Raw genomic sequence first — 27,246 nt, forward strand, 5'->3', positions numbered from 1 at the left:
TTGTGTTATTTTACATAACATGATAATAGAAGAAGAGGGTATGGATATATGCTCATATACCACAAACAATATACTTCATCCACCTGCAGTAATACAAGTTGGCAGCCCGACATACTTCTCAAGGGTTTTGGAAATACAAAACCGTGAAACACATCACAATCTACGACATGATTTAACCGAATACATATGGGAAAGACAATTTCAAGGGAAAAATAACGGTGAAGACGAGGAGGATGACGATGGTGACGACGAGGAGGATGACGATGGTGACAACGAGGCGGATGATGTCGGTGACGACAACGACGACGATTAGAATTTTTCTATGTTTTTTCATGTTTTTAAAATTTTATTTTATTTAGACAATGTAATGTTTAATTTTAGTAATTTAAGTTTTAAATTTCTATGTTTTTAATTAATGAAATGTGGTTTTATTTTTTTTATGTTTTAAAAAATTAATTTATGTTATAAATTATGCTTTTTAATTAAAATAATGTTCAAAAAATTAAAAAATTAAAAAAAAAAAATTGTGGAGTGGTAACCATTTCCAATGTTTAGTGGGTTGGTGGTGGGTTGGTTGTAAAGCTGACGTGGCGCACATGTGGCAACATTTTTTCAGTGGGGTGAGTGTGACCACTCCCCAAAGCCTTATAACCCGTGGGAAGTGGGAACCACGGTTGAGAAATTAATTACACTTTCATACTAAAATGTCGTAATTATTAATCAAATAATATAATTAAATTTTTAATGAATAGCTATTTTATATAGTTATGTAAAATTAAAATCGTTGATTCAAATAAATATGTGAAATTAATTTTCAATATATATTATATAGTTTTTATTTGTGAATAAAAAAAAAGTTACGAAATAATATAATGAAGTATTAAATTTATTGTAAAAATAAAACAACACCAATAAGTGAAGTAAATTAAAATTGGTAAATAAATCAAAAAATTAAGTTGTTAAAATAAACGTATATTATAAAAAATAAGAAATTATAAAAGAAAAATTAACAAAGTCTTATTATTAATAATAAGAAAACATGTTGTGAGGAACAACATTTTACAAACAACTTACAAATTTCTAAAAACTTCTTTATAAACAACATTAGAAGTTTTATTTGTAAGTCTACAATCCTTATCTAAAATTAACTATTTTAATCATTCTCTACTTTGAACTTTGTATATGGCAACATATAGTTGACCATGTGTAAAAATTGGATCTTTTAAAAACAAACCAACCTTAGATAAGGACTGTCATTGGCTCTTGTTAATTGTCATTGCAAAACAAACAACTAATCGAAATTGTCTTCTTTGGAATTTGAATGGGATTTTTTTCCAGATGGCGTTAAGGTCATTCTTGGAATAAAGGTCTGATTTCCAATATTACTTCCAGTTATGATAACTGCCTCAATAACACGTTTGCCCAAAGATATCACATGTAGTCTAGTGTCATTACATAAGCCATTTTTTTATCAATGTTTCTCAGTAACATAATTGGAACCCCGACTTTCAAAACTAACTTATGATTAGGCAAACCTGAGATTTTAAGACCATTTAAAACATCAGGTGAGTATAAATTGACATCAAAGTGATCATGGACAAACTCAGATTCACATAGTTTATCCGAACTTAGATATTCGACTTCATCTCCTGGAAATAATTCTAGCAAATGATCATTTATTTTTCCGACAACTTCATTTTTTGGAGCAAGTATTGCTCTTTCTTGAAAATATTCTGGAATGCTAGAAGCTTCAAGAATTGAAGGATATACAAAGTTAATTAATGAACCTATAGGATCATAAGGATCATTAATTAAAAGATCCTCTGGAATATCAATAATCTCTTCGCCATCGTTAGAACCACCAAGTTTCCCTTCTCCTATATCCAAAAGCTATTTTGCAAAATCCAGTTTCTGTTGAAAAGCAGATGTATCACTTCCGACAGTTAGCCTCATATTCTTGGTTAGTTGATAGACTTTGCATTTTTGCCAAAAATATGATGAACTTAATGAAGCATTGACAATGTCTTGTTTACTACCACTTGGGATAACAGGCAGAATTTGTCTAAAATCTCCTCCAAAAACAATTACTTTCCCTACAAATGGCAAATTTGAGTTTCTAGGATTATGACACTTGAATATATCTTTCAAAGTTCGATCTCAAGCTTCAAATGCATGCTTGTGAATCATGGGTGCTTCATCCCAAATGATTAATGAGGTTTTTTGTAATAAACAGGCGAGTTCACTATCTCGTGATATGGAACAAATAGAAACCTCAGTAAGAACTAAACGAATTATAAACCCTGTGTAACATCCCAAAATTCAAGCCCAAAAATTTCATTTTTAATTAACTGACTCATAAAAGCATTCATTAGAAAATATTGTGAAAACACGTCATTTCATAAAACAATGTATCATGTCTGAAACCCAAGTCATAAACTAATAACATATCAGAGTACAATCCCAGAAAACTCCATGCGAAAAAAACCATGTGTGTGTGATGCGATGCTACGCCGCCGGCTCCTTCCCCTTAGACGAAGAGGTACCTGAAACCAAAACTGAAACCGTAAGCACAAAGCTTAGTGAGTTCCCCCAACATACCACATACCATACAATATCATCGGTATCTTTCAACCGGTAATCTTCGTCGGTATCTTTCAACCGGTAAACATCATCGGTATCTTTCAACCGGTAATCATCATCGGTATCTTTCAACCGGTAACTGGGGACTATTCCACCCCTACCACTAGCATACAATAGCAAGATATAAGCATACAGTCAGGCATATCCGGGTACTGACCTACCCTTCGGTCCTAAGGACCACTGTCAGGGAACTATCCCTATCATGCACGTAACATATCATACAGATATAACCCATAACCAAAACACGTAACCAGACCAAGATAATTATCACAAAGACAATCATCTTCTAAATACTCCTCTTTGGTGGGCCGGCATTCTGGCCTTAGACCCACCCCTACTGGAAGGTAACCCACCTCGTACAAGTAGCTGCTGATAATCTGTGCGGGAAACCTCCGTCCGCTGCTGCTCCGGAAATCCTCCGGCTATAATCCCCACAACACTTAGTTAGAAACTGATATCTATTCTTAGGGTAAAATGACCATTTTACCCCCAACCAAGTCCAAGACAAAGTCAACTTCCAGTTGACCCGACTCGCCAAGTTGGGTCGTCAACTCGCCGAGTCCCTCACCCTTTACTCGTCCTCATCCATGACCCAACTCGTCGAGTTGGGCCGTCAACTCGAAGAGTTCTTCTCTCAGATGAACATCACATGAAAACTCATCCGACTCGCCGAGTTAATGAACAACTCGTCGAGTCCACCTTCATCTGATGAACAAGTTCTGTCCTCGACTCGCCGAGTTGATGAACAACTCGTCGAGTTCATCTTCATCCTTAAGAAGATTGCCTTGGACTCGCCGAGTCTATTCTAGCACTCGCCGAGTCCCATGAACTCCAGGTCTAAAATCACGTCCAATGCATTGGGTAACTCTTTCTGTCCGGTTGCAAACCTTCTAACACTCAACTGGGTTCCTTTGACCCTCAACAGATATGGGGCTCAAAGCCTCGGACTCGTCGAGTCCAATAACGGACTCGCCGAGTTGGTCACGTCCACACTCTAAATCTTTGATTTCTGATGTACAACCTTTGATCAAAAGATAGATCCAAGCTTCTATAATCGATCTAGCACATAAAGTTACAAACTTTACGTGTTTGCATGGGACTTTGAGCTCAAAAGACATAAAACAAGCTCCTATGGTACATGGGGCCTTTCATGGGTGCAAAAGCAACCCAAATCTGCCTAGTGACTCCTTTAATGATGTGATTCAGAAGCTTAAACCCCCAACCATGTTTGCAAACATGGTTGGCCACCAAAAATGGCTTATAAAAGCCCTAAATCTCCCAAAAGAGGGATCTAACAAATGAATGAGCAAGGTTACAGCTTTTTACCTTCAATGAGCTATAGAAGGTGCACAAAATCGGGTTCCCTTGCTCTCTACTTGCTTCCTCAAGCTTTTCTCCTTCCTTCTTAAGACCATAAGCACCAAAATCCACCAATAAGGCTTAGATTGCTTCACTGACGGCTAGGGTTTCAATGAGAGGTGTTTTGGGAGCATAAGGGACGTTGTGGCCGACATAACATTGTTTAAATAGGGTGCAAACCCTTGGATTAGGGTTTTTGTCCAGACAGCGTCTACTCGCCGAGTCCGGGACCCGACTCGTCGAGTCCATCGCTTAAATCCCACGTCCCGTCCCGCTTTTACTCGGCGATTTGGTCCTTCAACTCGCCGAGTCCAAGGCCAAAAATGCAAAATACTTAGGAATAAATACGTACCAAGAACCAGGTGCTACAAATCTCCCCCACTTATTTTAGACTTCGTCCTCGAAGTCTGCTGCTTGATCCTGAAACAGCTCTGGGTAGTGCTCCATCATCTCGTCCACCGGCTCCCAAGTCCATTCCGAGTCCTTCCGGTGCTGCCATTGCACCTTCACGAGCTCCACTCTCTTGTTCCTCAGATCCTTCGACTTCCGGTCGAGGATCGCCACAGGTCGCTCAATGAAGTTCAGGCTGCCGTCGACCTGAATGTCCTCCAAGGGCACCACTACTGAGTCATCCACCAGGCACTTTTACAGCTGGGAAACGTGGAAAGTGCTGTGGATCTGACTGAGTTCGGCTGGCAGATCCAGCCTATACGCCACCTTGCCCACCCGGGCTATAACCCTAAATGGTCCAATATACCTGGGACCCAACTTGCCTCGCTTCCTGAATCGGATGACGCCCTTCCATGGCGACACCTTCAGGAGAACCATATCCCCGACCTAAAACTCCAGGTCCGATCGGCGCTTGTCGGCATAACTTTTCTGCCGACTCTGAGCAGTCTGAAGTCTGCTCCGAACCTGCTGAATTCTCTCTGTCGTCTTGAGCACCACTTCGGTGCTCACCATGACCCTCTGGCCAACCTCACCCCAACATATCGGGGTCCTGCACTTCCTCCCGTATAACATCTCGAAGGGAGGACGGTCAATACTCGCATGATAGCTATTATTATATGAGAACTCCGCCAACGGAAGGTAGGTATCCCAACTACCTCCGAAGTCTAAAGCACATGCCCGCAGCATATCCTCTAGCGTCTGGATGGTCCGCTCGCTCTGACCATCCGTCTGCAGGTGAAAGGCGGTGCTAAAATGCAGACGAGTACCCAGCTCGTCATGAAACTTCTTCCAAAACCTGGAAGTAAACTGAACATCTCTGTCTGAAATCACCGACACTGGCACCCCGTGCCGTGCTACCACCTCTCTGATATAAATGTCGGTCAGCTTCTCCGCCAAGATGCTCTCCTGAATCGGAATAAAATGAGCGCTCTTGGTCAATCGATCGACGATGACCCAAATCGAATCCACTCCCCGCGCGGTCCTGGGAAGCTTTGTGATGAAATCCATCGTAATATCCTCCCATTTCCACAGTAGAATATGTTGGATAAGGTGTCTAAGTCCATAACTATTTCTGGTATGTACTTGACCCGACCCGGCATGGTCCATTTGGGTTGCATGGCACCATGCAATTGGATAAACTAAAATGAGAGAAATAACACGTATGGTTTATTAATATATTATAAGTTATAATATATTAATAATATTATTTATTAGTTTGATCAAGAATTAATTTAGAATTAATTAAGTGATCAAAAGATAACTAATTAAATATATGGGTAGATTATGTAAATCTTCCATATCTTATATAGTGGGCTAAGAGGCTCCATGGATTATCAAGTTGGGTTCCACCCATAGGATGCTCCATGGATGCTCCATGGGAGTTACAAACCCATGGGTCATGGAAATGAAGAGTCATGACACATTAGGGTTTACATGGTGTAACCCTAGATGTGTCAACACCATATAAGAAACCCATTCTCCACCAAAATCGGCTACACATAAGAAACAAGAGGGCTAGGCCGATTTTAGAAGTGTGTATTCTCTCTAAAGTCATTCCAAAAGCATTTGGTGTTGTGTGAAGCATTTGAGGCATCACACTTGGGGTGCTAGGCTCACAAGGTTTCAAGGATCATAAGCAACAACAAGGTAAGTTATTCTATCTTTCATGCAAGTTAAAATTTGTTCCCCATGTATGCTAGATAGGAATATAACCTTGGAATTCAACTTTGCATGATAATTAGACAAACATAGATCCAAGGTTATTAGGGTTGCATGTACACTTAGGAAGTGTTAGAATGCTCAAAACCCATCAGTGGTATCAGAGCCTAGGTTTGTTTGTTGTTTTTTTTTTTTTGTGCAAACAGCTTGAAAAAAAATCATTTTTCTGTTTTCTGCTCGTATGAAAGTTTGCACATTTGTTGCTGGAAATGGACTAGAAACATTATCCTAAACTGTTTTGATGTTTTAAAGCTTGTTTTAGATGGTGTAATGTTTATGCTAATCCATTTACAATGGCAATTATTAAAATTACAAGTTTTTTTTAAGTGTAATTTTTGATTCTTGAAAGTGTTCATATTCATGTTCTTGAACTTATGAAGATTAGATGATCATAGGAATTGTTTGTAACCTTCATGGTAGTTTAATTCATGATCATAATGTGTTTTAATGGAGTCCATAACTTGTCCTCAAGTTATGGAAAACCAAATGTCTCACTTTTATTAAAGCCATTAAAAGAACACAAGAGTTATAAAAATGAAGAGTCTTCATTTTTATTACTCAATTAATTCATAAGTTATAAGAAATGAAAAGTTTTGGAAGTTTACAAAACTTGCCCTCAAGTTTTGGAACATGTAAAGTCTTGATTAAAACTTTAGTTCCAACCCTTAGAATTTTAAAAAGTTAAAATTCAACCCTTATACTTTATAATATTATAAGTTACTAATATATATATGTATAACGTCAAGTCGTCTTACCGCTAGTACGCCTCATTCACGAAGCCGGTCTATAAAGGGGGTATAAGGTTGTTGCCTATAAAATGGCAACTTAATGGGTGTCCACTCTCACCCACCGCTTCCTTGATCGGTGGAGGGTCGTTAGCCGAACGGGTAGGACAAGGACTTATAAATTCTCATTAAAAGTATGATGAATATTATAAAGTAACTAAATGCTTTTATTAAATTCCCAATCTTAGTTACTTTAGGAAAATGTGAATAAGGTGCTAATCCATGAAATTACACTTTACACTTTGTTTAAGTCGTTAGTGGAGCTTGTGTGGTTAACCGGCACACTAACTTGGACTTAACAAGGTAGGTAAAGGGTGACTTAAAGTTTATTATAGGTCGGTGGAGCTCGTGTGGTTAACCGGCACATCGATTGCGTAATAAACATTGAGTGTACCAAGTGATTTGCATGGTTACTTCACACCTCGTTTTGTGATCCTCGGTATCCCAGTCACAAAACTTGGAGGGCACACTCGAGATTGAAACATGCCTTTGAAAAGTTCATTGAATCTCAAAAGAATCTAGGAATTTCTAAGAACCAATTAAAAACCTAATATCTATATTTCGTTTTTCATGGTGGAAATTGGTGAATCGTCATTCACCTACCTTTCAAATATGTTATAGCTTGGATTACGGCATACCTCTTCTAAGTTATAATATATTGTGATTGGATCCTAGCCTTAATATTACATTTGGGTGTTTTATTAAGGACTCTCTTAATATCTAAACTAATCTTGTTCTCTTCTTTCAGATGTCTTCAAACAATGCTGCTTCTGGCTCTAATCCTAATGGCTCCTTTACCCTTATGAACTTGTGTGGGAAAGTCACTTTTGATGGATCCAACTTCAATGAATGGATCAGAAACATCAGGATGATTACTCGCTACGAGGACAAAGAATATGTCCTTGACAAGGAGCTTAAGGAGATTGATGAGACCACTGCAACTCCCCAGGATATCGCTGACTTCCGGGCACATGAAAGGGATGCTACAAAAGTGGCATGCATCATGTTGGCCACCATGACAGCGGAACTCCAGAAGTCCTATGAGGACTTCTACCCTTTTGAAATGCACCAAGATCTGATGGAAAGATACCATCAAAGTGCATGACAAGAGAGGTATGAAATCATATGCTCTATCATAACAACCATGATGAAGGACGGGGAATCCGTCACGAGCCACATGCAGAAAATGCAAAGGTATGTGGATCGGTTGCTGAAGCTTAATGTGAACTTCCCTGAGGAGCATGCAATAGATATCATTTTGCACTCCTTACCATCGTGCTATGATCAATTCCACATGACATATCACATGAATAAGGAAGAGGTCACACTCAGCAAACTTCAGGGACTCCTCAAGACCGCAGAAACAGGTCTTAAGGGTAAGTCGGTTGTTAACACTCCTACTCCAAACTCCGCCCCGGTTTTGGCAATCGGGAAAGGTAGAGGGAAGAAGAGGAAGAGCTCTTCGAAGGGTACCAAGGCTAGGACCCTTGATGTCTCTTCTTCAAGTGGAACCAAGAAAGGTTTCGTCACTCCTTCTTCTGACCCAAAAGAGGCTGAATGCTTCTATTGCCATGAAAAGTCACATTGGAAGCGGAACTGCCCAAAATACCAGCAAGATGTGAAGGATGGGAAAGTTAAACCCAACCATGCAGGTATTTACACTATCTTATCTAATAACTCACCCCATTCTAACTCTTGGGTCCTTGATACCGGTTGTGGTATTCATATCTGTTCTGATTTGCAGGGACTAAGAAGAAGTGAGAATGTGGAGCATGGAAGAATAAACTTAATCATGGGGAATAGGAAAGCTTTACCTGTCACCAAGATTGGAGTTTATACTTTATCGCTAAGTAGTGGGTTTAGTTTAGATTTGAATAAATGTTGTTATTCGCCAGAAATGGCAAGAAATATTATTTCCTTTCATGCATTGTATAAACAAGGTTTCACCTTTTCATTTGATAATGAAGTTGGTTCGATTAATGCTTTCTTTAATAATGTTCTTTATTTTAAAGCATTACCTTGTGATGGTGTGTATGAAACTGTATATGTGGTTGATAACTTAGGAAATAATGTATTGTGTATTGATTCTGTTAATGATAATAACTTGGATAAAGCATCATTATGGCATTGTCGTCTTGGACATATAAGCAAGAAACGCATCGGCCAACTCCAAAAGGATGGAGTATTGGAGTCATTTGACCTAAAGTCAGATGATAGTTGCGAATCATGCTTACTTGGAAAAATGAAAAAGTCACCCTTCATAGGTTCTTGTGAGAGGGGTGAAGGTTTGTTGGATCTTATACACACGGATGTGTGTGGGCCCTTCAAACATGCCACAAGGGATGCTAATCGTTATTATTTGACTTTTACTGATGATTACAGTAGATATGGATATGTCTACTTAATCAAGCATAAGTCAGAGACTTTTGAGAGGTTTAAAGAGTTTAAACAGGAAGTCGAGAATCAATTGGGCAGGAACATTAAGATGCTTTGATCCGATCGAGGTGGTGAGTATCTTAGTTCAGAGTTCCTCGACTATCTTAGGGAATGTGGGATTGTCTCACAATTGACACCTCACAGGACACCGCAGTTGAATGGTGTAGCTGAGAGGCGTAATCGAACCTTGTTGGATATGGTTCGTTCCATGATGAGTCGAGCTTCGCTACCAATCTCATTTTGGGGGTACGCCTTAGAGACTGCCGCCCATATCCTTAATCTAGTTCCCACAAAGAAAGTTGCCAAAACTCCTCATGAGATGTGGACTGGCAAAGTACCCAAACTAGACCACATTAAGATTTGGGGTTGCGAGGCTATCGTGAGACGTGAGACTCATGATAAGCTCGAACCTCGAAGTGAGAGGTGTATTTTCATCGGCTACCCACAGAAATCCTTTGGTTACCTCTTCTACAGACCTAGTGAGAATGTGGTCTTTGTAGCTAGGAGGGCTTTCTTTCGAGAGAGAGAGTTCATAAGCCAAGGAGACAGTGGGAGGCAAGTTGACCTTGAAGAAATTCAAGAGTCAAGTGGTGAAGGAACTTCAAACCCTAGCACTCAACTTGAGGAGGAAACTCCTGTTGAGCCAATTGACAAGTCTGTACCTCTGAGGCGTACCACAAGGGTTAGGAATGCACCTGAGCATTACTATGGATTCCATATTACTGCGGAAGGTGATACACTTATCAGTGATGAGACACTGATAGGTCTGGATGAACCTAACAGTTACGCGGAAGCCATGGCAGGCCCTGAGTCAGCCAAGTGGAAAGAGGCAATGGACAGCGAGATATAGTCCATGTATGACAATCAAGTTTGGAACTTGGTTGAGAATGTACCAGGTCGTAAGACTATAGGGTGCAAATGGATCTTCAAGAAGAAGACCGACATGGATGGTAATGTACACACTTATAAGGCACGACTGGTTGCAAAGGGTTTCTCACAAACTCCGGGAGTTGATTATGATGAGACCTTTTCTCCAGTGGCCAAGATTAAGTTTATTAGGGTTCTGTTAGCCATAGCTGCATTTCATGACTATGAAATATGGCAAATGGATGTCAAAACCGCTTTCCTTAATGGAAAGTTGGCTGAGGATGTTTACATGAGTCAGCCAGAGGGTTTTGTCAATACAGAGTACCCTAATAAAGTGTGTAAGCTTGAGAAATCCATTTATGGGTTAAAGCAAGCACCTCGCAGATGGAATCTTTGCTTTGATGAGAAAGTCAAAGAATTTGGCTTTTCTAGGAGTGAAGATGAATCTTGTGTATATGTCAAGGCTAGTGGGAGTATAGTTAGCTTTTTGGTATTGTATGTGGATGACATACTACTCATAGGAAATGACATCCCAACTCTGCAGGAAGTTAAGTCCTGGCTTGGGAAGTGTTTCTCTATGAAGGACCTAGGAGAAGCTGCCTATATTCTAGGGATAAGGATCTTGAGAGACTGGAGTAAAAGACTAATTGGACTTAGTCAGAGTACCTACTTGGATAAGGTGCTGAAGAGATTCGGCATGCAGGACTCCAAGAAAGGAGAGTTACCCATCCAGAGTAAAGCCAGATTGAGTAAGACACAAAGCCCTAGTACTGAGGCTGAGATAGCAGAAATGAGTCGAATACCTTATGCTTCGGCTGTAGGATCTATCATGTATGTTATGACGTGTACTCGACCTGATGTAGCCTTTTCTTTGAGCATGGTTAGCAGGTATCAGGGGAACCCTGGCAAGGCACACTGGACTGCGGTAAAGAATATCCTCAAGTACCTACGGAGCACTAAGGACTGGGTCCTTACCCTCGGTGGGAGTGAAGACTTGAGAGTTGTAGGGTATAGTGATGCTAGCTTTCAGACTGATAGGGATAATTTCCGCTCTCAGTCAGGCTGGGTCTTTACGTTAAACGGAGGAGCAATTTCTTGGAAGAGTTCCAAGCAAGAGACAGTGGCTGATTCAACTTGCGAATCAGAGTATATAGCAGCTAGCGAGGCAGCAAAGGAGGCGATATGGCTGAAGAACTTCATTGGAGACCTTGGAGTTGTACCAACTATTAAAGAGCCAATGGAAATTTTCTATGATAGTGAAAGTGCAGTTGCCTTAGCCAAGGAACCAAGGGATCACGGGAGATCCAGACACATCGACAGAAAATACCATTTCATCAGACATCGAATAGAAGAAGGACTCCTCGTGGCAAAGAGGGTATCATCGGATGAGAATCCAGCAGATCCCCTCACGAAGGGACTGACTCGGGCTGAAGGATGATATTAGATTTAGTAGTTAGATAACCTTGAAATTTGCAAAGTGTAATTGACATTAGATGATGAATAAAAGGTGTTTTATTTATGAGTAAAGTGTTGCTATCTCTTGTCGATCGTTTACTATATTTCTTTTGCATGTTTTGACTTCCAGAATAATTATGTTTGGTATATCATATTATTCGAACCTCCACAGTCGGTCATATGTCGGAAGTAGGTATGAATCAAGACTGTCATGATTGGTTGTAGAGGTCTAAGTTGTTGGACATGGCTACAGCACTCATGAGTGCTCATAAGTTCTGAGCATTGGACTCAACCCACGCTCACTGGAAGCACTTCATGGAATTTATCTCGAGTGATCGTGAGACGGTAATATCATATAAGTCTTCAAACCTAGATATATGATTTGTTACTTATGAGTTGGTTATGCATTGATTGTACGAAAACGCATTGGTAACTCGATGTTATAAAACGTGCTCTTGTGTATAATTCAATGAGTAGTAGAACAAACATATGAGTCGAAGTTTATCTGTTCCTTCTTGGATTAGAAGCTGATATCTGGGCCCCTCGATGATTTTGTTTGACCTATGTACCGGGCCCGGTCAGAACTAAGTTGATGTGTTCAATTAAGTTCTTTGTCAAACAAATCGGAAATCGGGAAACAAACTGTTGGACAATAAGTAAGACATTGTTCCATGTATTTGTCCGGCTGATATCTAGAACAGAGGATTATATGATCACTTATCTTAAATGGCGTATCATCATCTTCTCAGTTCCGAGAGACCTTGAAAGAGCTACGATTGTCGATCGGTTCCTGAAGTATTGCAGTTATAGTTATTAGACTTATCCAAGTGGGAGACTGTTGGATAAGGTGTCTAAGTCCATAACTATTTCTGGTATGTACTTGACCCGACCCGGCATGGTCCATTTGGGTTGCATGGCACCATGCAATTGGATAAACTAAAATGAGAGAAATAACACTTATGGTTTATTAATATATTATAAGTTCTAATATATTAATAATATTATTTATTAGTTTGATCAAGAATTAATTTAGAATTAATTAAGTGATCAAAAGATAACTAATTAAATATATGGGTAGATTATGTAAATCTTCCATATCTTATATAGTGGGCTAAGAGGCTCCTGTTGGGTTATGAGCATTCTAACACTCCTAAGTGTACATGCAACCCTAAATACCTTGGATCTATGTTTTCTCTATTATACATACAATTATGAACATCCAAGGTATTATCCTAATCTAGCATACAAAATAATAAATATAACAAGATAGAATACATACCTCTTTGATGTAGAATGTCTTCATGAAGCTTGAGTGCCTAGTGCCCCAAGTGTGACACCTCAAATGGTTCATACAACACCAAATACACTTGGAATAACTTGAGAGAAACTTGAACACTCCTTGAAATCGTCTAGCCCTCACACTCACACATTAGTGCACGATTTCTTGAGCCATGGGATTCTTTTATATGGTGGCTATTAGGGTTACACCATGTAACTCATAACTTTACCCATTCCTTATGCTCCATGGATTTTAACCTCCATGGAGTATCCATGGGTCACCCCATGGACTTAGTCCAACATAAGAAATCTTGGATCACAAGCCCACATATATAAGAATGAATGATTTACACAATCAACCCATTTATTTAATTAGTCTCCTTTTGATCACTTAATTAATTCCAAATTAATTCTTGATGAATACTAATTAAATAACCTTATTAATATATTAGAACTTATAATATATTAACCAACCTTAAGTGTTATTTCTCTCATTATAGTCTATCCAAATGCATGATGCCATGCAACCCAAATGGACCATGCCGGGTCGGGTCAAGTCTTACCAATTATAGTTATGGACTTAGACATTAATCCAACAGTCTCCCACTTGGATAAGTCTAAAACTATTATTGTGTATGACTTCAGGAACCGATCAGCAATCGTAGCTCTCAAAAGCTTCTGTCGAACTCTGACGTGTTAACAGAACTCTAATCTTGTCAATGACTTGTCCATTAGATAAGGGATCATATATTCCTCCATTCTAGATATCATATGGACTGAGACATGGATTATCAATCATTCTCTCTGTCCATTTGTTGTTTCCCGATTTCCGATTCATGATGACTGACTGATTGAACAAATCAAATCAGTCCTGGCTTGGCCAAGCACTCACATGTATCATCTTTAAATCATCGAGGGGCCCACATATATCGCTTTTATCCCGAAGGTAAAAGGAATGGATAAACTTCGACTCATATGACTTGTTCTACTACTTGTTGAATCATACACAAAGGCACGTTTTATAACATCGAGTTACCAATGCGTTTTCGTGCAATCAATGTATAACCAACTCATAGTAACAACTCATATCTCTAGGTTTGAAGAATATAAGATATTATCGTCTCATGATCACTCGTGATAAAATCCATGAAGTGATTCAAATGAGCGCGGGTTGAATCCAATACTCAGAACTTATGAGCACTCATGAGTGTTGTAGCACCACTTTGTCCACCAACTTGGACCTCTACAAACCAACCCATGACAGTCTTGATTCATATCTACTTCCAACATATGACCGACTGTGGATGGTTTGAATAACTTAATCATTCGGGAAGAGCGACTTAGTTATTCTGGAAGTCAAAACATGCAAAGTGAAACACAAGAATAAATGAATCAAATATGGTATCAAACCCTATGAATATAAATAAAGACTTTTATTTATCACCATACTGATTACTCATTATTCATTGTTTCGGTTTTATCAACTTTATACTTGAATTTAAAACAATAGTTGTCCCATGCTCCAAGCATGTACACTATGTTTTCTAAACACTAGTCATGCCATACACCAAGTATGCATACTATGTTTGTCTATGATCTTTACTTTGTAAAATAGATCAATTGAACATCACTCCAATGATCCTCTTTTCACAGTCCCAAATCCTTACTGCAAATGCAAGAATTCCAAATTCATGCCATTTACTGAAATCTGTTAGATTCTAAACTTATATGCATTGTTCCTCTTAATGATTATGCACAAAGTCAGAAAGACTTGACAACAATCATTACAGAGCATTCCAAAGGAGATCAGCTCCTTGGAAACATCCTTCTTTCATTAAGTTTCCTAATCTTACACAGATTGAATAATTTCTAACTTTGAAACATTTCCATATTCCATTTTGACTATCACTTCTGAACAAGAGTTGCCTCCTTACAGATTATGTCAATATGGTCCTTCCAGAATTAACATTATACTTCCAACTGTCCTTGAGCAACCAATCTTTGGTAAACCTTAGATTGTCCTCGACAATTGCTTAATCATTTTAGTCATATCCAATTCTAGACCTTTTCCCTTCATAATGCCCCAGGCATTTGGAAAATTTTAGTAAGGATGAATATAGCACATGTAATCGATCCTATATCCGAAGCATATGGGACACGATTCATGATGTCTCACATAAAGACTAAACCAGTCTTTTGCTATAATATTTCCATTTCAATTTGCCAAGTTCTCAAAATTCAGATTATGAAAAGGGATGCCGTAATCATAATCGAATTTTAGAACGCAAATAATGGACCCATATATAGAATTTCCTTATGTTAAGCCATTCCAACATGAAATTCATATATATATCCTTGATTAAATACGATTAAAATCTCAATCTAAGCTTTTAGAATTGAAATGAAGTATAATTTCCTCTCCCTTAATTATAGCAAAACAACTTTTTCAACCCCTGCAACCTCACGAATTGAAACTTTTGTTTTCTATAATTAACATTGCTAACTTGCAACCTTTGTCATAATTATCATGCTCCCACTAACATGATGATTATTAGCATAACACTTATGCTCCCACTAGCTTTGACATGTACTCAGAAATCAGCTGACTTTCTTACTAAAGTTCAGATTTCTGATACTAGATTGTTTTGATAAAACTTTATCAAAATCATACACCTCTCTTAGATAGCTCACATGTGTGTCTAAACAATTTTAGAACTATGAAAAGGGATGTCGTAATCATAGTCTCAATTGTTTAGACCTTTGTCACTTCTCACAAGTCCATGTTAGTGTGACGGTAAACCACACACGCTCCACTAACGACTTTGAGAATGCAAATATCACAATTGCTATCTAGCTAAAATCTACTTAGTGAAAGTGTTTCCTCACCATCATTTTCATGAATCGGAGAGAAACCTTATGACACTTAGATTTAATAGTGTATGTGTTCTTATCCATGTGAATTTGTCAAAACCATAATCACAAGACAAGGTTAGTGACAAATCCAAACTCATATTGATTAAACTTGTGCAATCTTAAATTCTTGCCATTTGGCAGCTCAGGTGCCTGCCATTGCTTCCAAGTAGTTGTGCAACCAATTGAGAACTCTCAGAACTCCTATGCAAAGCCAACTTGAATAGGCACAAAAATTTCAACACGATAGGTTATAAACCTCAAGTCGTGTGCTAGTGAAGGACTTTAGGTTTTATTCTTGATTAAGTCTTGAAACTTTCAAGAGCTTTAAGACTCCCACTGTCCTCTTGACATATAAGACTCCCTTGGTCAAATAGTCAAGAGATGGTGCGGATTCTTTATCAAGACTAACACTTTACACAATTGGCCTAAGTTGGTCTCTGTTTTATCCAAAACATCACAACTTACCAGTTTCAAATGTACACCCCTCTTTAAGATATGTCACTCAAGTTACAATCTTGGAGTATGACTCTAAGAATTGTTTTGGAACGAAGTATGACTCATCTTTTTTATTTAACCATTTCAACAATTCATGACTCCTCTTCTTAGTCATAAGAATGCACTAAGATGACTTTAGAGGACCAATTTTGATATGGTATCTTAATCATTAAGATGATCATAAACATGATACTAAAGTACTCTCCCATCTTTTCAGATTTGAGAAACTTTTATCTTTCTGCCATACTTTGATTCTTCTTATTCGTTCTGTCTCACATTGAAACTTCTCCAATGCTACAGACTTATACTTAAACTTATAAGTATAACCATATTTACTGAACTTAAGTAAATCATGACGAATAGTCTTCTTGATCTTTTGTGGTGGACTTGACCAGTGCACAAGAATGTATACTCGATCCCTTAGTCCTTTCCTTATTCACATAAGGAATTAGTCTTAATTTTCCAAGCTGAAAGTTCTCATTCATCATACTATACAACTTGCATGATTCCAAGTTTCGGTCCAATTGAACCTTGGGTGATGAGAATCTTTCCTTATTTGGTAATATTAGACACTACCACAACCGAAAGAATCAAATCCATTTTTCCAATATTGCTATCAATGGAATCTTATAAGCAACAACTTTTCACAAATGTCACTGTAAGGATACTTAAAATAAATAAAATCAAAACCTTTTTCTTTTATTTTAAAACTTTGCGGAAAAACTTATCCTTACAATCCATATGAAAACCTTGTTGTTATCTATTCCTAAGCAATATAAATATCATAACTCTTAAGTAATAGCCCAAAATTCTGATCACCGAACCATGCGATTGAAATCCATCTTCGCGATCAGAATCAGCATGTACTTAATAGAGTTAGACAATGGACTTTACCTTAAGTAGAGCCAAACTTATTGACTTTAACATCCTTAGGTAAATTTGGCAGCTTCGTAACCAATGCCCCTTCCTTTGGCAATAGTTACCTATGGACCCTTGATAATGGGACTATCTCAGACTTCGCCTCTCTCTTTACCATTGGGTCAACCGAGTTGACTATGGCCGATCCCTTTCCATTGGGAAGAGAGAGCTTTACTGGATATCCAATGTCATCATTGTCAATGTCCATAGCGTTTTAGGAAGTTGATCTTAGCAAATAGATAAGATCATTAAGGGTCTTGTCTTAGTCTATTTCATAGGATTCCCAAAAGAACTCACTATGTGACTTAGAAAGTAGTTGAGCCACCAACTTTCTCAAGACTTTGACACCCAACTCTCCCGACTTGTCAATATGTGACTACAACTCCAAGATGTGATCACACCTAGACCTTGCCTTGCTAATAGGGCTTGAGTGACCTTAAACTTTTTAGGAACTTGTGGGTTAGGGAGAATAATTGGAGGAGGTGAAAGAAGTATGATATTCATGGGACATCATCTTCATTTAGGAAAGCTTGTTTCAAGAGATTTGGGAAGATCATAAATGTCTAGACCAGACATCTTTTTGGGAGATATTCAAGATAGTTGATTTAAAGTCCTTAATATGACACCTAATATGAAATATTAAGGCTAGGACCCAACAAACTATTTTATAACTTAGAAGAGGGATGCCGTAATCCAAGCTATAAAATATTTGAAGGTAGGTGAATGATGATTCACCAATTTCCACCATGAAAAACGAAATAATTTATTAGGTTTTAATTGGATTTGAAAGTCCTAGATCTTTGAGATTCATTGAACTGTTCAAAGGCATGTTTCAATCTCGAGTGTGCCCTTCAGGTTTTGTGACTGGGATGCCGAGGATCACAAAACAAGGTGTGAATAACCATGCAAATATACTTGGTAACCTTAATATTTACCCCTTAATCAGTGTGCCGGTTAACCACACACGCTCCACCGATACTATGATAAATATTAAGTTACCCTTTGCCTACCTTGTTAAGTCCAGGTTAGTGTGCCGGTTAACCACACACTCTCCACTAACGACTTAAGCAAAGTGCAAAGTGTAATTTCATGGGTTAGCACCAAATTCACATTTTCCTAAGTAACTAAGATTGGGTATTAATAAGAGTTTAGTTACTTAGTATTTATCATTAATACTTTTAATGAAAGGAGAATTATAGTCCTTGTCTTACCCGTTCGGCTAACGACCCTCCACAGTCAAGGAAGCGGTGGGTGAGAGTGGACACCCATTAAACTGCCATTTTATAGGCAGTAACCTTATACCCCCCTTATAGACCGGCTTCGTGAATGAGGCCTACTAACGGTAAGACTGACTTTACTCTTATACATATATATAAATATTATTAACTTATAATATTATAAAGTATAAGGGTTGAATTTTAACTTTTAAAATTCTAAGGGCTAACTTGGAATTAAAGTATTCATAAGTGAAAACTTTTCAAATTCCAAAACTTGAGGGCAAGTTTTGAAACTATTCAAAACTAATTAATTTCATAACTTATGAGTTTAAAGTAGTTTTAATTAAAAAAAAAAAAAAAAAAAAAAAAAAAAAAAAAAAACTCTTCAAGTTCCATAACTTGAGGACAAGTTATGGAAGACTTTAAACTAATTAATAAAAAAAATAACTTTTTTTTATTGTAACTTATGAAACTAATTAAGGTTACACTTTTTTTTTAATTTAATGAAGAGACTCTTGAACCTCCATAACTTGAGGACAAGTTATGGAGTCATAAAACCATTTAATTAGAACTAGACTCTTCATTTTGTAACCTTTGCCAACTTTTATGAGTTTTATGATTCTTAAATGTGACTTTTCATATAACTTGAGGACAAGTTACAAAAACACACTTTGGAATCAACTCTTAGATTAAAATGGATTGAAAACAACTATTTCACACAACTTTTCTATTAATCTAAGAACCTCATAAGAACAAGATAATTCAAATCATCAATCTTCAAGAAATTAGCATGAACATACAAACTAATACAAATCTTGAAATTATGACAATTATCTTAGAAATTGGATTAGCATGAACATTACCACATCAAAAACAAGTTTACAAAAACATCTTAGGGTAATGTTCCTAGTCCAATTCCAGCCAAAACAATCGAATATATGCATCCAACTCGATTTTTCAGCTACTTTTGCAAGTATAACAAGAAAAAAACCAGTCTCTGATACCACTGTTGGGTTATGAGCATTCTAACACTCCTAAGTGTACATGCAACCCTAAATACCTTGGATCTATGTTTTCTCTATTATACATACAATTATGAACATCCAAGGTATTATCCTAATCTAGCATACAAAATAATAAATATAACAAGATAGAATACATACCTCTTTGATGTAGAATGTCTTCATGAAGCTTGAGTGCCTAGTGCCCCAAGAGTGATACCTCAAATGGTTCACACAACACCAAATACACTTGGAATAACTTGAGAGAAACTTGAACACTCCTTGAAATCGTCTAGCCCTCACACTCACACATTAGTGCATGATTTCTTGAGCCATGGGATTCTTTTATATGGTGGCTATTAGGGTTACACCATGTAACTCATAACTTTACTCATTCCTTATGCTCCATGGATTTTAACCTCCATGGAGTATCCATGGGTCACCCCATGGACTTAGTCCAACATAAGAAATCTTGGATCACAAGCCCACATATATAAGAATGAATGACTTACACAATCAACCCATATATTTAATTAGTCTCCTTTTGATCACTTAATTAATTCCAAATTAATTCTTGATCAATACTAATTAAATAACCTTATTAATATATTAGAACTTATAATATATTAACCAACCTTAAGTGTTATTTCTCTCATTATAGTATATCCAAATGCATGATGCCATGCAACCCAAATGGACCATGCCGGGTCGGATCAAGTCTTACCAATTATAGTTATGGACTTAGACATTAATCCAATAGTTCCATGGATTATCAAGTTGGGTTCCACCCATAGGATGCTCCATGGATGCTCCATGGGAGTTACAAACCCATGGGTCATGGAAATGAAGAGTCATAACACATTAGGGTTTACATGGTGTAACCCTAGATGTGTCAACACTATATAAGAAACCCATTCTCCACCAAAATTGGCTACACATAAGAAACAAGAGGGCTAGGCCGATTTTAGAAGTGTGTATTCTCTCTAAAGTCATTCCAAAAGCATTTGGTGTTGTGTGAAGCATTTGAGGCATCACACTTGGGGTGCTAGGCTCACAAGGTTTCAAGGATCATAAGCAACAACAAGGTAAGTTATTCTATCTTTCATGCAAGTTAAAATTTGTTCCCCATGTATGCTAGATAGGAATATAACCTTGGAATTCAACTTTGCATGATAATTAGACAAACATAGATCCAAGGTTATTAGGGTTGCATGTACACTTAGGAAGTGTTAGAATGCTCAAAACCCATCAGAATATCCAACGGCTGCATCTTGCCGTACGCCCTCTGGTGCTCGGCCTTGACCTTCCTGCAGGTCAAGCACCGCTCCACATACCATGCTACGTCCCGCTTCATGCAGGGCCACCAATAATCGGGACGAAGATCCCTATACATCTTCGTCGCTCTGGGATGGATAGAAAATCTGGATTTGTGTGCCTCGTCCATCAGGATCTGGCGCACACCTCCATGATAAGGGACCCACACCCTACGGTGAAGAGTCAACAACCCTCGGCTATCATAGTCGAAGGAGGAAACCTGTCCCACAATCCGCTCGCTCTTCCGATGTTCTTCCTTCATAGCCTCCTGCTGAGCCTCCCGGATCCGCTCCAAAAGCAGAGTCACCACTGTCATCCTCAGACAGATATCCCTGATCGGCGCTGCCTTGCGGCTAAGCGCATCGGCCACGACATTGGCCTTCCCCGGGTGGTAAAGGATCTCACAATCGTAGTCCTTCACCACGTCCAACCACCGACGTTGCCTCATATTCAGATTTGGCTGGTTCATGAGATACCTCAGGCTCTTGTGGTCCGTGTAAATCGTACAACGAACCCCATAGAGGTAATGACGCCAAATCTTGAGGGCGAACACAACAGCCCCCAACTCCAAATCATGCGTCGGGTAGTTCGCCTCGTGAGGCTTCAGCTGCCTCGAAGCGTAAGCAATGACATGCCCTCTCTGCATCAATACTGCGCCCAAACCCGAGATGGACGCATCGCAGTATACAACAAGATCCTCCATGCCCTCTGGCAGGGCTAAGATTGGCGCCTCGCACAATCTCTGCCTCAATGTCTCGAATGCGGCCTGCTGCTCAGGCCCCCAACGAAAGGCCACGACCTTCCTCGTTAGCCTGGTCAGGGGTACGGCTATCTTGGAGAAATCCCGAATGAATCTCCGATAGTAGCCGGCTAATCCTAGGAAACTCCGAATCTCAGATGGAGACCTCGGGACCTCCCATCTCATCATGGCCTCCACCTTGGCCGGATCTACCGAAATCTCATTCTGGTTGACAAGGTGCCCAAGAAACTGCACCTCGCACAACCAGAACTCACACTTGGAGAACTTAGCATACAAGCTCTCCCTCCTCAAAGTCTCCAGAACCTCTCGCAGATGCTCCTCATGCTGCTCTCGCGTCTTGGAGTAAACCAAGATATCATCGATAAACACTATCACAGACTGGTCTAACATCGGTCTACACACACGGTTCATGAGGTCCATGAACGCGGCAGGAGCATTGGTGAGCCCGAAAGGCATCACCACGAACTCATAGTGGCCATAACGCGTCCGAAACGCCGTCTTCTGCACATCCTCCTCTCTGACCCTCATCTGATGATACCCTGAACGCAAATCAATCTTGGAGAACCAAGATGCTCCTTGTAGCTGGTCAAAGAGGTCATCAATCCTCGGGAGTGGGTAACGGTTCTTCACCGTTACCTTATTCAGCTCCCTATAGTCTATGCACATCCGATGCGACCCGTCCTTTTTCTTCACAAACAGAATCGGGGCTCCCCAGGGTGAACTGCTCGGTCTAATGAAACCCTTGTCCAATAGCTCCTGCAGCTGTGTAGACAACTCCTGCATCTCAGGAGGAGCCAACCGATACGGTGCCTTGGCTATCGGAGCCGCACCAGGGACTAGGTCGATCCTGAACTCCACCTGTCCGTCCGGAGGTATCCCAAGCAACTCCTCGGGGAATATGTCCGCAAACTCTCGTACCACGGGCACATCGCCCACCGTCGCCCTACCTACCTCCCGGGTATCCATAACATAGGCGACATAACCTGCGCAACCCTGCTGAAGGTAACGCCTAGCTCTCGCTGCTGAACATAAAGCTGGTCCTTGCTGTGGCCTCTCGCCCTGAATCACCAGCTCTCCCCCACTTGGGGTCCTAACCCGCACTGACTGTTGCGCGCAGTCAATCACTTCCCCATTGGGGCTCAGCCAATCCATACCAATAATAACCTTGTTCCCCCGCAAGGGTATGGGAACCAAGTCCACCAGGTAACGTTCCTCGAACAGCCTCAAAACACAATCCCGGTAGACCTCGGACGCTCGTACCGACCGGTCGTCCGCAATCTCGACCTCTAGAGGGCAATCCAACATGCCCGAAGACTCCGGAAACTTCTTGCTAAGCGCAAGAGAGACGAATGATCGGGTGGCACCCGAATCAAACAATACCTGAACTGGAATACCGTTCACATGGAACGATCCTAAACCGTGCACATACATAACATATCAAGATCACAGCGCCATAACATATAAGCATAAGAAAGGAATCATACCCGTCACTACATCAGGTGCAGCGCGTGCCTCCTCGGCTGTCAGCTGAAATGCTCGGCTCCGCACCACTGGAGCCTCTGTCTTGGCCTTCCGGCCATCTGCAACTCGCGCCGTCGCTGAGACCGGCGCTGCTGCTGACGCTGCTGTCAATCTCGGGCAATTGGCCCTTTTATGGCCCCTCTGATTGCAATGGAAGCAAATCAGGTCTGTCATCTGTACCATGGGGGCGGGGGCAGTACAATCCCTGCCAAAATGCCCAACCTTGCCGCACTTATAGCAGCCTGAACCCGGCCCAGTGCGACAAGCTCCCTCGTGTGACCGACCGCATTTCCCACAGCGGTCCCGTCCTGCCTGGCCTTTCGGCCTACCATCGGATCCCTTGGGCTTCTTCCCCGAAGCCCCAGTCGTCAGCCCCTCCACTGCCTTCCTCTTCTAGATGTGCTCCAGATCGATCTCCCTCTCCCTAGCCCTGGCAATCATGGAATCCAAGGTAGGGCAAGCTGAAAAACTAACATGCTCCCGAATGTCAGCTCGTAGCATGTCATGGTAGCGGGTCCTCCTCATATCCTCATCTCCCGCATACTGGGGCACCAACAATGCCCTCTCCCGGAACTTGCCGGTGATCTCCGCCACGGTCTCCGTAGTCTGCCTCATGTCCAAAAACTCCCTAGCCAGCTGTTGAAGCTCAACAGCTGGCGCAAACTCCGCCCTGAATCTAGTCACGAAGTCTGACCAGGTCATAGCCTCAACAGCCGAGGCTCCCAACGAGTCGCCAACCGACTCCCACCAATCTCTGGCCCTGTCTCGCAAGCATCCTGCTGCATATCTCACCTTCGACCCCTCCGGGCCGAAGCTCGTCAGCTGCACAGAATCGATGTCTGCGATCCATCTCCTGGCAGCAATGGGGTCTTTCACCCCATGGAAATCTGGCGCACCACTCCCTCGAAAGTCCTTAAAGGACAGTGTGTGCGTACCCACCTGGCTAGACACCATATCACTCCTAAATGCTCGGAGGCGATCCTCCATCAGCTCAACAATCCCTTCCTTGATCGACCCGAAAATGATAGGGGTCGACTCAAGGATGCCTCTCGTGATCTCAGACGCGATGAACTCGCCCAGCTCGTCATCAACCTGCTCGGATCCTGCTCCCGAGCCTGATCCTGATCCTGATCCTGATCCGGAACCTCCTGCTCCATGTCGCGTGGTCACCATGCTGAAAATACATGCATAAATGTCAGGATCATACATACTCCCGAGAGGTCTAACACACTCTCCAAGGTTCCCGGTTCCATCTAGGCCCTCCTTGATTCGAGTACGGGTCCTCTGCTTTCAGTAGTACGGGCCCATACTACCTTCCACATCTACCTGTACTTTCCTCAAGGATTGCTTCGACTTCACCAAGTCCCTTTTACCGATACCCTTCCACTGACCTCATCCTAGGCTTCCCTAGGGCACTCTCCGACCTACCCTCCGTCATCAGCTGCACTAGGAGTCCCTACTACTTCCCCCTAACTAACTTGCAGGTATTGTTACATATCCGCTCCTTAGTTAGTTGGAAATGGCCAGGACCCCCATAGCACAAAGCAAGCAGCATTCGTGCATCGAGTAACCAAATCAGGTATAACCTACACAGGTCATCCTACTGCTGACTAAACAGTCCTAGCATATAGCTCATACAACAGGCATATAAGGCATCCTCCTAGATCCTTAGCCCTAACTAGCATGCAATTCTCAGAATCATATATCAGGCACACAAGGCATCCTCCTAGATCCTTAGTCCTATTCTAGCATGCAGTTTTCTAAATCAAAACCATATAGCATAACATATCAGGTATGGGTATCTTGGGGAAAACTTACTCGAGCCCGGCCAGTCGCATGCATCACACACCTTGTCTTTCTTACAGTCCTTTCATTTAGATTTCAGAAAACCCTTTTTCCCTTGTAAAAATCTTTTAGTCCCTCGGTTTGAGTCCAGACACTCCCGAGGGTGTGTCCGAATCCCTCAAACCAGGGCTCTGATACGAACTTGTAACATCCCAAAATTCAAGCCCAAAAATTTCATTTTTAATTAACTGACTCATAAAAGCATTTATTAGAAAATATTGTGAAAACACGTCATCTCATAAAACAATGTATCATGTCTGAAACCGAAGTCATAAACTAATAACATATCAGAGTACAATCCCAGAAAACTCCATGCGAAAAAAATCATGTGTGTGTGTGATGCGATGCTACGCCGTCGGCTCCTTCCCCTTAGATGAAGAGGTACCTGAAACCAAAACTGGAACTCACTAAGCTTTGTGCTTACGGTTTCAGTTTTGGTTTCAAGTACCTCTTCGTCTAAGGGGAAGGAGCCGACGGCGTAGCATCGCATCACACACACATGATTTTTTTCGCATGGAGTTTTCTGGGATTGTACTCTGATATGTTATTAGTTTATGACTTGGGTTTCAGACATGATACATTGTTTTATGAGATGACGTGTTTTCACAATATTTTCTAATGAATGCTTTTATGAGTCAGTTAATTAAAAATGAAATTTTTGGGCTTGAATTTTGGGATGTTACACCCTGAATGTGTTGTCCTGCCACCGGTTAATAATAAAGAAGCAATCCCACTTGAAGCAACATTTAAAACAATTTGAGCATTACATCTAACTGCGGTAGATAATGTCTTCCAAAGATAGGTTTTACCTGTTCCACCATAACCATAGACAAAGAAAACACCACCTTCATTATTGTTTATTGCAGTCATGATATCATCAAAAATGTTTTGTTGCTCAGATGTTAATGCAATAGAAAGCCGATCAAACTCATTCTTTAAATTTAGTATGTCATAATCTAGCTCCTCACTGATGAGACGATTATTTGAAGAGGATACAGAATTAGCATCAGGCAAAGGCATCCTTGTAAATTTTTTGAGACTTGAATTGTTATGAAGTAAAATTTGCTCAATCTCAAACAACCTCAGGTTCTTAATTTGATCTTCATTAAGTGATAAACCTAAAAGACAATTGGTATAGTAATAACAAAAAAAAAATATAAACAAATTTGTTCTTGAAATAAATTAATGTTGTATATTGATTTAAATATGTATTTTAAAATAAATAAGTAAAGAATATTATAGTACCTGGAGATTTTAATCTTTGTTGTTGAGTGTAAAGAATTCCATCCGACAAGTGTTCCCATGTATTTTCCCACACAACATCCGGGGTAGACAAGCTATGAGATAATAACAGGTAGCGAATAAGAATCGTGAGTAATAACCGGATCCAGACTGACTTGCTTCCTTAATAGCTTCGATGTATTTTTTATCACCATCTAAGAGGCCAAGAGCATAACATGCATCTGTAAATGAAGGACATATTTCACCATTAACCATGTGGATTTCTTCTAATGATTTTGGTCCTTTAACTTTGTTTAAAAGAATTCTTAAGAAATATGCTTCGCCAAGATTAGGTGACTATGAATGAATTCTGCCAATCGAATATCCAACCTCCTTTGGCTTCCAAGTTTTGAATAAAGCTTCCAAACAAACTTTGTTGGGAATTCAACATAAGTTAGTTTTTTTTTTTTGCTTCTTTGTAAACTTTATTGCACTCCATCCAAGATGTGAACATCAAAGAATCAACTGAAGGCTTGTTAAGAATATTGTTAATATCATCATCTGCACCGTAGACAACTTGTTGATTAGGTAGATGAAAAGGAAGTCTCATCACTGAAGGATGCCTGTAATGAACATCATATCCATAAATTCGCCAAGATGCTTCACATGCAGAAAGATATCTACAATCATAGTATTCTTTTATCTCATCGACTGTATCATCTTTATCACAGCCATTGTTGTTTTGTACAAAAGTAACAATAGCTCTATCCGGACCTTTATTAATATATTTGAATAAATACTTGATGGAAAATCCCTAATTGCACCATTCAAAATTTATGTGTGCTTGGTATCTTTTCAACATGTATTTGTTGTATCGAACAATATTTATGTTATCTAACTGGACACCAGATTTTTCGACAAACGATCCATCGTTTTTTTCTCCTATATATAGGAAAACCATTCTCATCAATTCAAGTATGTTCAGAGAAATTCTTTGGGAAGTTTTTAGAGCGTTTGTTATCTGCTGTGCAAGGGCAATTGACATTTTGAGC

General features: G+C 40.0%; 1 protein-coding gene across 1 annotated transcript; it reads right to left on the bottom strand.

Moving 5' to 3' along the window:
• Nucleotides 1–1,431: 1,431 nt before the first annotated feature.
• On the bottom strand, nucleotides 1,432–26,470 carry LOC145157304 (uncharacterized). The gene is made up of 4 exons (XM_079076363.1): nucleotides 26,371–26,470; nucleotides 25,783–26,091; nucleotides 1,975–2,093; nucleotides 1,432–1,890 (listed from the first exon to the last, which is right to left on the bottom strand). The coding sequence occupies exons 1-4, from the start codon at nucleotides 26,468–26,470 to the stop codon at nucleotides 1,432–1,434; spliced, it is 987 nt and encodes a 328-aa protein (XP_078932489.1).
• Between the last annotated feature and the right edge of the window lie 776 nt (nucleotides 26,471–27,246).

The sequence above is a fragment of the Lactuca virosa genome, chromosome 2 (assembly GCF_052849685.1).
Source record: "Lactuca virosa cultivar CGN04683 chromosome 2, Lactuca_virosa_CGN04683_v6, whole genome shotgun sequence".
NCBI lineage: Eukaryota > Viridiplantae > Streptophyta > Magnoliopsida > Asterales > Asteraceae > Lactuca > Lactuca virosa.